General features: G+C 42.9%; 1 protein-coding gene across 11 annotated transcripts in view; it reads right to left on the bottom strand.

Moving 5' to 3' along the window:
- The window catches only part of KIAA0753 (KIAA0753 ortholog), a 60517-nt gene that overhangs the window by 15392 nt on the left and 30815 nt on the right, over nt 1-14310 (bottom strand). For 10 of the 11 annotated variants that reach the window (XM_068531622.1, XM_068531621.1, XM_068531623.1 and 7 more), the window contains 6 exons: nt 13866-14032; nt 11710-11847; nt 6893-6971; nt 5760-5843; nt 2713-2898; nt 1194-1275 (listed from right to left, as the gene is read on the bottom strand). In XM_068531622.1, coding sequence (XP_068387723.1) covers nt 1194-1275; nt 2713-2898; nt 5760-5843; nt 6893-6971; nt 11710-11847; nt 13866-14032 — 736 coding nt within the window. The remainder of the gene's footprint in view (nt 1-1193; nt 1276-2712; nt 2899-5759; nt 5844-6892; nt 6972-11709; nt 11848-13865; nt 14033-14310) is intronic. The other variant, XM_068531627.1, reaches the window with a different exon arrangement.

Below are 14310 nucleotides of genomic sequence, written 5' to 3'. Positions count from 1 at the left end.
ACATGTCCTTACAACAGGCAGAGGAAGATCTGACTCAGAAGAGGAGAAGGCAATGTGACAACAGAAGCAGTGTGAAGCAATATGGCTGCAAGCCAAGGACTGCAGGCAGCCTTAGAAGCTGGAAGAAGGAACCAGCCCTGCCACCACCTTGATTTTAGCCCTTTAAGACTCACTTCAGACTTCTGACCTCCAGGAACTGTAAGAGAAAAAATTTGTTTTAAACTGCTAAATTTGTGCTTTAACTTGTTACAAACTTGGTACTGTGGCAATAGGAAACAAGTAATAGATAAATTTATAAACTATCATGCTAAATGAAAGAAGCCTTAGACAAAAGAGTAAATACATGTACGATTCCATTTATATGAAATTCTAAAACAGGCAAAACTAACCTATAGTTAAAAAAAAAAAGCACAGTGGTTGCCTGGGTGGTGGGGAACTGACTGGGAAGGAGCATAGGGGAACTCTCTGCGGTCATGAGAAGCTCTGTGTTGAAAGGAGTGTTGGGTAACAAAGGTATGCCCGCTTGTCAAAACCCATCAAATAACACAGTTAAGATCTGTGCATTTTATTATATGTGAATTTTATCTCAAAAGGAAAAAGAGGGCTTCCCTGGTGGCGCAGTGGTTGAGAATCTGCCTGCCAGTGCAGGAGACACAGGTTCGAGCCCTGGTCTGGGAAGATCCCACATGCCGCAGAGCAACTGGGCCCGTGAGCCACAACTACTGAGCCTGCGCGTCTGGAGCCTGTGCTCCGCAACAAGAGAGGCCGCGAATAGTCAAGAGGCCCGCGCACCGCAATGAAGAGTGGCCCCCGCTCGCCGCAACTAGAGAAAGCCCTCGCACAGAAACGAAGACCCAACACAGCCAAAAATAAATAAATAAATAAATTTATTAAAAAAAAAGGAAAAAGAGCCATAAATAAATATTAAGCTCTAGGTAGTGATACAAATGCTGAAATATTTCAGATAAGATGTACTGATGTCTTCAAATTACTCTGAAATGCATCCAAAAATAAGATGGATTGATGGATGCACAGAGGAAGTAGACATATGATAAAGCAAACACAGCAACATTTGAATTGTAGAATCTAGAAGATGCGTATATGGGTGTCCACTGCAGAATTTTTTCAACTTTTCTGTATGTTTGAAATTTTTCAGAATACAATGTCGAGGGAAAAAGTGGGGAAACACTCACCATTTTTTTCTTCCTGCATCCAAAGATGAGGATCTGTATATACAATTTTATTATATCTCTGGCGAACCGTCTCCTGGTATTTCTTTAAAAAAAAAAAAAAAAAAGTGTAATTTATGAGGAAAAAAATTAGTTTCATTACAAACCAGAGACTAGTAGAGCAGACATTTGCTATAGACACGTTGCCAGAAACAGGCATCCCCCAGGGCCAGGAAGTGATTAGTTCATGAGATGAAATGTAAAAGAAAATGAAGCAGGGCTTCCCTGGTGGCGCAGTGGTTGAGAATCTGCCTGCCAATGCAGGGGACACGGGTTCAAGCCCTGGTCTGGGAAGATCCCACATGCCACGGAGCAACTAGGCCCGTGAGCCACAACTACTGAGTCTGCGCGTCTGGAGCCTGTGCTCTGCAACAAGAGAGGCCGTGATAGTGAGAGGCCCACGCACCGCGATGAAGAGTGGCCCCCGCTTGCCACAACTAGAGAAAGCCCTCGCACGGAAACGAAGACCCAACACAGCCAAAAATAAATAAAAATTAATTAATTAATTTAAAAAAAAAAGAAAATGAAGCAGTTAATCTAATTAATCTAATCTAGACCAGCACTGCCCACAAGAACGTGAAGTGGTGATGGAAATGTTCTATTTTTGCCATGTCCAATATACCAGCTACTAACTAGTGACCACTTGAAATGTGAGTAATGTATTTAATCTTAATTAATTTACATTTAAATGGCCATCTGTGGCTAGAGACCACCATTTTGGACCCTTCAGGTCTAGACAGTTACAAGGGGAAATCAGTTACAAGACTAGGATAAACTACACATTTTAAAATTTTCAAAAACCAACTAAAAGTTGCCTTCCCTATAATGTTTCTGTTTAGCAGCAAAGCCAAAATGAGATTTCATCACGGTGGAGTTAAAAAGAAAATGCTGGACTAGGAGTCAGGAGACCTGGATTCTCAGCCCACCTCTGGTGGGAATTTTTGTGTGACCTTGGCCACGTCACTTACTCCCTTATTGGGTCTCAATTTCCTGCTCAGAACAATCCAGGGGTTGGCTTGAGTAATGTCTGAGGTCTAAAAGTCTCTGAGAAAAGCGTTCTAAAGTAGTATCATGGGAATTAGAGAAGGTAAAGTTAACTGTGATTTGCCAGGATCCCATGCTAGCAGAGCAGAAGAGGCAACTGAACAGCATTTACAAGCTGAGGGATGAAGAAGTTAAGTTGCTGGTCGCATCTGTGGGCCTGGGCTCCGGTCCAGCGTCTTTCGTATCCCATACCAACGATGAGTTATGTGTCAGGTAGGGTGCTGACACTTCATACCTCATTCTGTCCTTAAAAGCACCCTACTTATTAGAGAGGGTACGGGACTTTACCAAGGCCGTACCCTGGGCTGGCGGCCGAGCTGGGATTTAAACTCAGCACCAGGTGACTCTGAAGTTCTAAGCTACAGAGCCATGAGGAGGAGCTGCGCTCGGCAGAAGTCAGCCGCCAGCCCCCGACCAGAGCTGGCAGGCCCGGCCTTACTTCCATTTCCTCCATGCGGAGCATCATGGCCTCCAGACGTGGGCTGTCCTCGCTGTCCCCCCAGGTGGCTAAGGCCTCAGGCTCCGAGATCTTAGAGTGAGTCACAGCCCAGAGCTCGTGAGCGGCATCTTCCAAAAAATCATCCAGCTGATGAATGCTACTGGATTCACAATCAATAGCTGTAGCCTGCAAAACAAGGGAAGGGGATGGAAAGGCAATACAAAGATAACAGAGATCTTAAAGATTAATGCTAATCATAATAAACCAACCACGCAGTGATCCAACACGCAGAGTTTCTACACTAAATCTAACCTCTCCTAAGTCAGTAAACATCAAGAGCAGTGACATCAGGACAATTTCTACCACAGTCATTTAAACAGTAACATCAACTGAGGAGTACCATTTCTGTCCATGGGAATTATCTTTATTACCTGTTTTGCCAGTTGGTAAAGCAAATATATTCCTTGTCCTATACTCAGAAGAATGTCCAATATTTCACATGTCACATACTACAGAGGACATACCTACAGTATTCTCTTTTTGGTTCAGTGCTTTGTAAAAACATCTGTTCACGACATCACAAAAGTTCATGATTCTTGTCTTTGCGTGAGACTTTCTACCTATAACCTGGAAGAGCTTTACCAGCCTTTCTTGACCTTGTATTCTTTACATTCACTTTACAGCTTGCAAAGCATTTTTATATGTGTTGTTATTTCTTTTGATTCTAATATACGTCTATAATCTGCTCTGAAAGAGGCTTTTACAAAGAATGTCTGCTGGGGGAATAATCGTATCAGGCTCTGGAATGAGACATTCCTGGGACTAAATCTTGGTTCTGCCTACTGGTATGCCTCCAAGTGTGGGCATGTTTACTTAACCTCTCTGGGCCTCAACCCTCTGGTCTGTAACATGGAAATAATAATCCTATATTTCAGAGTTGTAAGGATTACATGAGCATTTGCACATTGGAACACTTAGAATAGTGGCTGGCACGAAGAACAGTTACCGCCATAGTAATTTTTAAAACCTTTTAACGGTTCACGGAAGAAAATATATTAATGGCCAATCAAGATATAAAGAAATGCTCAACCTTAACCAAAGTTAAAGAAATAAATATCAGTTGAATAACCAATACAATAAAATTAACAAAAAAATCTAGAGACAACTAAACCAGTAATACAGGTCTGGTTAAGATGTGTTTATTTATATTTTCATTCTTAATATTTAAAGAATTGAATATCAAGAATACTATGAGATGAGAGAGAAGGAAGTTCCCAATAATGCTGGTATGGAAAGACCACCAAAATATAAAGAAAGAAGCTGGATACAGAAGAGCATATGGTATCCGTTTGTGGGGAGCTTTTACTTTTTACATTACACTTTTTCTGAATCGTTTGCATTTTTAGCCATGTGCATATACAACTTTTAATTAAAAAAAAAAAAACACACTTTGGAAAAATGTATTTCACATACAAGTTCAGTTAATGACAATAGCAGCAGCAGGAGACAAATATGTTATGATGGCACCCTTCCAAAAACTTTTTCCTGATATCAGGGATCATCTTGTCTGCAAGTAAAACTACCGAGAGCTTCAGTTTACTTGCAAAGCGCAGCAAACATCTTCTCCATTTGAGAGATGAGAACTCTGGGAATATGTGTTCAAGGTCCCACAGCTCTTTTACAAGTTAGCACAGCAAAATAACTCTTTTCACTTCATCATGCCAACTTCAATGAGTTTGCTTTTATTCAGTTATTTATAAAAACTGACTCCTGATGGTGCTGCCTGGGAAATTCTTTGCAGTGATGCTGATGTTTAACAGCAGCCCAGAATACTGAACGCTGGACAGAGTTCCTTTTCTTTTTCAAGAAATTGTATTAAAGCCCATCTAATGTCTACAGAATGATTCTTATATATAAGGCTGATCATTTCTAGTAATAGTCAAACATGTCTACTTCACTGACAGCATTTATGACCACTTCATGTTTCTGTCATATTAATATGCTTTATGGAGCTGCCTCCCTAGATGAGAGGCTAGTCTCATTTTTTGCTTGGGAAAAAGGTATTTGGTGGCTCTGCTGCACAAAGCATCCAGCCATAGCACGCCCAGTCTGTACGAGTCGGAGGTAGGCTTTCGGCTTCCGGTCTCAGAAGCCTCACCTCACGTGAGATTCTGCCACAAAATATTGGTACAATAAAATTACAATTGCAAAAATTATGAAAATACACCAAAACTAAACTATTGCTTAATAAATTAGAACAGGGATACAGTCTCAAAATCTACTTTCTTCCCGTTTCTAAGGTTGGGCTGGTGGAACTTCATTCCAACTTCCTTCTAACCTGAGACCTTCACCCTTGCTCTGTCCCTCACTTGCTTTGAGCATGTAAAGCAGTAACTTCTTTCCAACCTCCACAAAGACCCACTAGAGGCAGCCTGCACCTCCCCCTCCCTACGCCGAGGCAGGGTGGGAACATTCCCACAAATGCTGAACACAAGTCCTCCGGAGGAAGAGCCCAAGGGTGGACAACCACATGATATGTTTTCATTTTTCTCAAATGTTATCATTCGTTCCTGAGCCACCTCTTCTCTCTGCCAGGCCAGGTACTGGTCATTATTAGGCACTCAAAACGTGCTGGCCTAACAATAAATATTAGGCCCTCAGTATAAAGGAAATTAGGCCAGTAATGAGCAAAACTGGGCTGAATCAGAGGAAATGAGGGCAGCCATTCTTCTGCCGCGGGCCATCAACATTCAGGGTCACGCAGTCTACCCACATTCTGTCATCAGGAGGAAAGGAAAAAGTCGCTGACAAAAACCTGTGGCTCTAGAGATTTCTGTGAGCTGTCTGCAAGGCTCATCTAAGTCATAATGCTAAACATACACTGTAAGAATTAATATGCCAAATATGAAAAACAGCCTCCACCCTCTGGAGTGGGGTAGTCTAGTGTTGGCAGGGTAATCCGCCTATCAGCTTTCCTTACAGCCGAGGACATCATCATGCAGTAATACCAGTGTCAGTCCAGAAGGCCAGCCCCACACAGCACACACCTTTTCTGCCGCCCGGGCTGTTGCTGCGATCACTGAGAGCCGATCCTTCAAATGAGCATCTGCTTCCAGAGAAGAATTGACTCTCTATTAAAACAGACAAGCATGCTCATAAATTATGAAAATTTACAACCCATATTAGTACAAATGAATTTTGCTCCCAGAATAACTTCTGTGTGGAACTGTTCATCAGCTTTAGCTATATTAGGCTTTTTGCGGGAATTCAAAGCACTCTGTCTTCATGAAAATAAATGCCATGTGCTGATCTTGGCTTTCTGCCCCTTTTCTTCCCTCAACTTTGTAAACACTGTCAGAGTAGCTGTGTGGTTTTGGGCAATTACTCAACTTCTCTGTTCCACAGTTTCCTCACTGATAAAATAAGGAGGTTGGACGGTCTGGCCTCTAAGAACCCTCCCAGTTCTATAGTCCTGAGATTTCCATGGACTCTAATAATGATTTAACATTTCTTAGACCAAGAGATACACAAGTTCAGTGGTCTATTCAGGGTCCCAGAATGTCCTTCATTCTATTTAAGATTCTAGTGCTCTTCTGTGTCCTCATCTATTCACACACACAAGATGATTTCCATTTACGGGTTGGATCTACAGGGTCTGGCCATAGCCTTCAGCTCACTGCTTACAGGAGGATGGCACAACCTACTGGTGATGCTCTATGCAATTTCATCTTGAAGAAAGTACTGGTTTGTGCACAGAAGCTGTCCTAACATCTCTCTCCTTGGGAAAAAGAGAGCAAATCATTCCAAATCACTGAGGTGAAAGAGCACGGGATTAGAGTGGAAGCAGTGAACAGAACACTAGAACCACCAATAGCTCTATTTGGTGAGGAACGTAAATTGCAATAGAAACTCATTTCCCAAACTAAAATCTCACCTTTCTCAAAAGTGGTACTTTCTCTTCCCCCATCTTGTTCCCTTACTCACAACGGAAGACACATCAACAGTGTGGGTGCCCAAAAGGGGCCCCCGCAGCCCAGCACGCACGCTACGAAGCACAGAGCAGCACTGCAGCTTCCAGCGGCCACACACTCAGCCCTGCAAAGGCTCAGTGTGACCTCCGGAGCAACTCTTTTGATTTGAGAATTTCCAAAAGGCAAGCACATGGGATGAACTAGATTACCTGGGCCTTGACCAGGAGAGGCTTCAAACGCTCCAGAACTGCCTTCTCTACCTTATCCGCTAAGTGGGTGGCAGAAACACTATTTAGAAATAAAACTGAAAATTAAAATCAAAAGCAAGAAAATATCCTATTGTGCATATTTATTTACCACCCCAGGCGAAGGAAAACCAAATGATTATAAAAACTGTAGGGCCTCTCTAATTTTCATGGCCATACGAGATCCCTGGGGATCTTGTTAAATGCAGATTCTGATTCAGTTGGTCTGAGGGAGGCCTGAGAGTCTGCATTTCCAACAAGCTTTCAGGTGATGCAATAATGCTGGTCCTGAACCTAACTTTGAGGACAAGGGCTGAGATAACATCTGAAGAAGTATATTAGGCTCTGAATCCATTTTGAAAGAATAATGGCTGCCTTGAAACAACTAAAGAGGGCAGAAGACTCAACAAATGAAACTAATTTTGTTCCCTCCCAAGCCCGACAATAACAGAATTAGACATAAACTCACAAAGACAAGGGGGGAAAATGGTGCTGGAAACAGAAGGACAAAAGTGGTAAGTAACTTACTGACCTGAGAAAGCTGAATTCTAGGGTCATAATGGGGAAACCTGAGAACTCACACAATTTGCACTGCTGACTTAAAGAGGCACAAGACTGGTAGCACCAGGTATGCCTAGGCCTGGGGGTGAGTTGGGAGGAGGTGGCTTAACTATAAAAGGCAAGAGTCAAATGATGTTTGAGAAGTTAGATCCCTAGGTCCCTTTCCCTCCTTCGCACAACTGGACCACTGCCTCTCTCCAACTCTGAGGGAAGTCTGGTTGCTCATCCTCTGGAGGGGCCTCTTGACTAGGGGATGCCAATTACATTGGGACAGTAGCTGCCCTACTGAAAAGAGGGGATTCATGTACGTGAGCTGAATGCCGAGTGGTAAGACTCACCACCCTCCTGCCCAGCTCAGCTCCTAGGACGCTGGCATCCAGGTCCTCACCCTCCACGCAGAAGATCAAAAGACACATCTTTGGATAGTCTGACCTACCCCAAAGGAAAGACCTAAAGACCCACATGAGGGTCCTTAGCCAACAGTCCACCAGATGACCCTAGAGTAAAGCTCAAGGTCAATAGTCCTTTCATCAGATGGTGCTAGAATAGCCAGATATACATAAGGAAAACAATGAACTTTGATGCATGAGCATCTGATCTCATGCACAGAAATTAATAAAAAATGGATTGCAGACATAAAAATAAAACCTAAAACTATAAAGCATTTAGAAGAAAACAGAATATCTTTGAGATGTTAGCATTGGCAATGATTACTTATTTCACAAAAGAGACTGCAAAATGAAAAAACTGATAAGCTGATCTTAATCAAAATTTAAAACTTCTAGTCATCAAAAGACTCCATTAAGAAAATATATAGGCAAGCCACAGTATTGTGAGAAAATATCTGCTGCACATATTCTGAAAAGGGCCTCAAATCCAGAAAATACGTTCTAAAACTCTTAAAAACCAATAATTAAAAAAAACGATAAAAAAATGGGCAAAAGACTTGAATAGACACGTCACAATAAGCACTAAAACAGATCCTCATCATCATTAGACTTCAAGGAAATACAAATTAAAATCCCAACAAGATACCACCACACTCTCACCAGAACGGCTAAAATTAAAAAAAAGAAACAAAAAAAACCCCCAGACATTACCAAATGTCAGCTGGGATGTGGAAAAACTAGAAAGTAACTCCCATATTAACTAAAAATGGAAAATACCCCAAAGGTTAATTCACAGGAGGATGGATAAACAGACTGTGGGATAGTCATGCAATAGAATACTTCTTGGCAATAAAATAGAAAACTATACAAGGCAGCCCGCTGTCCCCCTGACCAGGCTTCTTCCAGAAGTCCACTGCACTTGGTTCACTTCCAGATGCCCCAAATGGGGTAAGCCCTACATTTGCAAGGACTCATTCATGACCTTGCCCACTAACTTCCCAGGATGGGCACCTAAAAACTCCTAGGGAAGTGCAGCCTACTTTCCCTGGGAATCTTCATCTCCTACCAGCAGCATTGCCTTTTCCTTGTTTAGCTAGGTTTGGGCTCGCTTCTCAGCTGTCAGGATGAACAATATATGGCTAGCGATACACACTTAGATAACAGATTTATGAATAAGGGTAATGAAAAGATAACACAGGAATCAGGACAGTGGTGAGCTCTGGGGAGAAAGAAGGGGATGCAACTGAAGAGGGACTCACAGGGAGTTTGAGGGCAGGGGTGCTGACCTATCTCTTGGTTTGGGGTGGTGGTTCACAGTGCTCACCCTCTAAAGAAGGAGCCACAGCCCTTCCAGCCTGGGAGTGAACGTTCTGTCATGACCAGTGACAGCATGCGCAGCTGTGTCAACGAGAATTCTGTTATGTGACTTCAGGGTGAATCATTATCAGAGCTAGAAAAATGAGCCAACTGCAGCAGTATCAACTAAACCTTCTCATGAACTTCTTCGTGCCCGTAGTTAGGTGGTAACACTCTTGGGGGCAAATGGGAAAAGCAACCTCATTCGAAAACCTTAGGCTGCACTCAAGCTAACACGTGAAGCAAAAGTATCCACACAGCCACGCACAAGAGCAGACTGTACGTCAACCTCCTACCCTACCGAGCCAGGAGAAAAGCACCTCTGAGTGCAGCACAAACAAATAGATAGAATACTGATCTTTCAGATAAAACTCCTCCGAAACTATAGCTATCATTCAAACTCCACACCAAAGAAATAATTCCTAGCAAAGATACTGTGTAAAATACACGTAGGCATGTAGATATTCATTCATTCATTCATTTAGTGAGCTTAGGCCCAAATGGTCCAGCTTGGTGGTGAAACTATCTAGACCAATTAGAATAGACAAGCATTCACTATCCTTCCTCAGAAGCAAACACATACCTCAGTTTTTTTCCCACTTATTAATTAATTAATCAATCTATTTATTATTTATTTATGGCTGCGTTGGGTCTTCGTTGCTGCGCGTGGGCTTTCTCTAGTTGCGGCAAGCAGCGGCTACTCTTCGTTGCGGTGGGCGTGCTTCTCATTGTGGTGGCTTCTCTTGTTGAGGAGCACGGGCTCTAGGTACATGGGCTTCAGTAGTTGTGGCACGTGGGCTCAGTAGTTGTGGCTTGTGGGCTCTAGAGCGCAGGCTCAGTAGTTGTGGCGCATGGGCTTAGTTGCTCCGTGGCATGTGGGATCTTCCCGGACCAGGGCTCGAACCCGTGTCCCCTGCATTGGCAGGTGGATTCTTAACCACTGTGCCACCAGGGAAGTCCCATGCCTCAGTTTTTGAAGTCTATCCATTTCTTCAGTTTTGAGTTCATTCAATTCCTTTGTTCTTCTGGAAGTTTCAGCATCAAGCCAATTGAGCCTAGAGGATGGTATCAGAGTCACCCCAACTCTCCTCAAACCAGCCAGGACTCCCTGGGGCTCCAGTCTGGGCTCTACTGTTGGCTTCTTAGGTGACTTCAAAGTACTTTAAGCAGGCAGATGGTCAATAAACATGAGAAGTGTGACTACACCACTAAACAATCTCAACTAGTTGTGAAAATGACTAGATGATGTAGAACAGCCCTGCTGCTTTGGTTTTTCTCTACCTCAGAAACACACAGTTACCTCTGTTTTTGCATTTTGTCCATTTCTTCGGCTTTTAATTCTTCTAATTCCTTTAATCTTTTGGAAGTTTCAGCATCAAGCCAAGTGAGTCTAGCAGACAGTACAAAAGACTCAGACCAATTCTGCCTTGACCTGCAGGTATCATTACCACATAAAGAGACCAGGAGTCAGGATCCCCCAGAGCACCAATCCTGGCTCCATTAAAGACTCAGGAGGTAACGCAGCCTCTGGGCCAGTAAAGCTCTCCGTGTAACGTTTCATGTAAAAAGACATTCACCCACAAGAGCACTCCTAGTGAGTGTGCAGAGCCACAAAAAAAAATACCTACGAATATTCTCGAGAAAACTAGCCATTGCTGCAATTAGGACTTCTTGCTCAGCTGTAAAACAAAGCTGTTCCTGTATCTTCCAGCTCAGACAAAGAAATGGGCTCCCAGGAGAGCCCTAAAGGCAGAGCAAAGTCAAATAAAAACAGAAAGGAAAAGCTAACTGGGAACAACCTTATTGTATGTGTTAGGGCTTGATGCTTTCAGTTTAGGTTACATGAATAGTATCAAATTATCTAATGGTCCACTTTCACTTTGGCTTCCCCATAATTGCAAGAACAATTCCAGCCAAACTAATGCAGAACAACCTGTTTTCACTGCTCTCTTGTCATGGAATGGCCTCACCTCATCACCCCCCTATTTAAAGCCTATTCTTTAAGTCCTAATTGATTTTCCATCTCCCTCCACAAAGCCTAGATCTCTGCAGAGGTGTCCTGTCCCCCTCTGAACTCTCTCAGCTCTTAACTCTTCAGTTCTCAGGGGACATACCATGTTCTATCTTAAATTATAGTCAGTGATATGTCCTCTCTACTGACTATAAATAAGCAGGGACTGGGATTCTGTCTTTTTTGCCCCCCTTTTTAAAAGTCTCCAGAGAGCTCACAACTGTACCATATACACATACAAAACAAGCAATTGGTAGACAACTGACACATATGTAATTTTTGAATGAATTAGACAAGGAATAAAACAGGGGTTCACTGTCTGAGCTGCATAATTTGACAGAAAAGTTTAGTAAATTCCATTTTAAATAGCCAACTTTATACATGGGAAAGAGAAGAGTTCTCTTTAGAATCCTTGTGAAAGGGGACCTTTACTTTTCAAAGACTTGACGAACGCCAGCACAAACCTCACTGCTTCGTGCTCAACAGCACCTCTCAACTGACTTTCCTCTTGAGTATCTTCTTGCTGGAGAGACTGTTCTTTTGTGGCATCTTTGGGGCTATATTTCACCTTTAGCCAGGCAGCACTGCAAAAAAATGGAAAACTATACCTTTGTAATCATTCACTCCACATCCAATGACTCGTAAAAGGTGCCAGCTCAGAGAAGACAAGAGCGTTAAATTAATGGTGATCTACAGGATGGGGCTCTGAATTGGAAACTGAATGTAAAGCAGAGTGAGATCCTCCAGGGTTCAGGCTCAGTGTCAAAGGAGAGAAGTCCTCCTTTGCTTCATAGAAGCAATCACTATTTTAAATGAAAAAACAACTGTCAATTACAGAATAACGGGTGAACCTCAACAAAACCCTGTTTTAATATATAGATTTGGGTCACTAATTACATTCCATGTTACATAGCAACTTTGTGCCTTTATAAGGCCTAATACAGCACTTGGAGCCTGTAAGCCTTATGCCCTCCCCTCCCCCACCGACCACACATACACTCTAGAAGACAGTCCACTGTATATTTGGTTTGCAATATAAACTCCAACCAACTGCTGTTTTTATGAGCTTACAACTGAATTCACATCTCTATACTAACACATATATAAAAATACAGAATTTTTTTTTTTTTTTTTTTTTGGCCACATTGGGTGGCATGCGAGATCCTAGTTCCCCAACCAGGGATCAAACCCATGCCCCCTGCAGTGGAAGCACAGAGTCCTAACCACTGGACTGCCAGGGAATTCCCCAAAAACATAGAATTTAGAGCAGAGAAATAAAAGCAAAAAAGCACATACATTGTGAAATCAGAAGACCTGATTTTAGTCCCAGCTCTGCTATATAAGCAAGACATTAGATTCGCTGGACACTGTTTCTTCAGCTTTAAAGTGAGAGTCGAGGAATAAGCATAAACAGCCATTCACAATCATTCAGTCTTCGGGGACTCCATCCCACCAGGCTTCTCACCGTGTCTCCTGCCCGCCTCTTAAAAGCTGAACCCTTCAAGTCACCTATCTTCTCACTTGTTCTCCTCCCCCCATTACTACTTTTGGCTGCCTTCCTTCTACTGTCCTACCTCCTGCCCCTTTCCATTGTGCTTTTGAGAACCACTGTCTCACGGTATACAAGCTCCCCTTCACTTTTATTTTTTTTTCTATATATATATATATATATATATTTTATAAATTTATTTATTTATTTTTGGCAGCGTTGGGTCTTCGTTGCTGCACACGGGCTTTCTGTAGTTGTGGCGAGCGAGGCTACTCTTCGTTGCAGTGCGCGGGCTTCTCGTTGAGGTGGCTTCTCTTGTTGCAGAGCACGGGCTCTAGGTGCGCGGGCTTCAGTAGTTGTGGTGCACAGGATTAGCTGCTCCGCGGCATGTGGGATCTTCCCTGACCAGGTCTCGAACCCGTGTCCCCTACATTGGCAGGCGGATTCTTAACCACTGCGCCACCAGGGAAGTCCTTCCCTTCGCTTTTAACCAATTCCCCAAAGACTACTCCCACCTAACTGGACTCTGCTGCCCCTGAAGGACAATGCCTTCTCCCCAGCTCCGTGGAATGGCGGGTCCTCATTCTCCATGTGCTGTGAGTGAGGGTGACAAGGCAGTAATATCAGCATTATCCTAACTGTCCCCTGCAGTCAGGACAGCGTCTATGAGATTTGCATGGTTTTATAATTCATATTGTCTTGACTTGGAATAGGAATTATTTTTAAATATTCATTCACTCAGCAAAAATTTACTAAATGTCTACTAAGATTTACTACGTCAGGCACTGTACATTCAGATATAAGGAAGGCACAGTTCCTGGCCTCAGGTAACTAGGATCCACTGGGTGAAGAGACAAGTGAAGGGCAGCCCATGATCCTCCATACGGTGAACATGTCCACAGGGTATTGGGGTGACCCGTGAGAGTTACTCTACCCATAGCCAGGTAGGAAAGAGGAACCAATAGGCTTCTAGCAAAAAATGTCTCATGTATATATTACTCATCCAAATAAGCTTTTCTCCTTAATGGGAACTAAAGATGCTGCTTTATTTGCTCTAAGGAGTAGGTCACCTTTGATCTGTGGAGGAAAATAAAGTCACATACCCAAATGGTGCCGTGAATTTTTACATACCATTTAGGAGATGCCAGCGGGGATGTGGGGTTTGGAGGTATCCAAGGAGCCCTATGGTTCTTCACAGGCTGCTGGTTCATTTTTAACCTGGAGGAGACTGTTGTCCGTTGCAACCTGCCTTTGCTGTAACATTGGGGTGGTCTACTTTTTCCAGCTTTGTGGAGTCCCTGCAAGAGATAACTATGAATTATAAAGCCAAACGGATATCAGAGAAACTGGCTGTAACCTCTGGCTTACTGAAGTTTCAAATGGCCCTATGATGTTCATACACCCATTCAGAAGAAACCTAACTGGAAAGCAGTGTAGCAGAAATTTGGGGAGAGTACAAATTACACTGAAACAACCTTGGTTGTGGGGAGAGGGGTGGAGGCATAAAACTGGAATCCCTGGCTTGGCCGTCTTTATATATACATATACATATGTATATATACTTTTTTTTTAAAAT

Source organism: Eschrichtius robustus, chromosome 20 (genome assembly GCF_028021215.1).
Source record: "Eschrichtius robustus isolate mEscRob2 chromosome 20, mEscRob2.pri, whole genome shotgun sequence".
Lineage (NCBI taxonomy): Eukaryota > Metazoa > Chordata > Mammalia > Artiodactyla > Eschrichtiidae > Eschrichtius > Eschrichtius robustus.
This window is presented reverse-complemented; position numbering and strand designations above follow the sequence as displayed.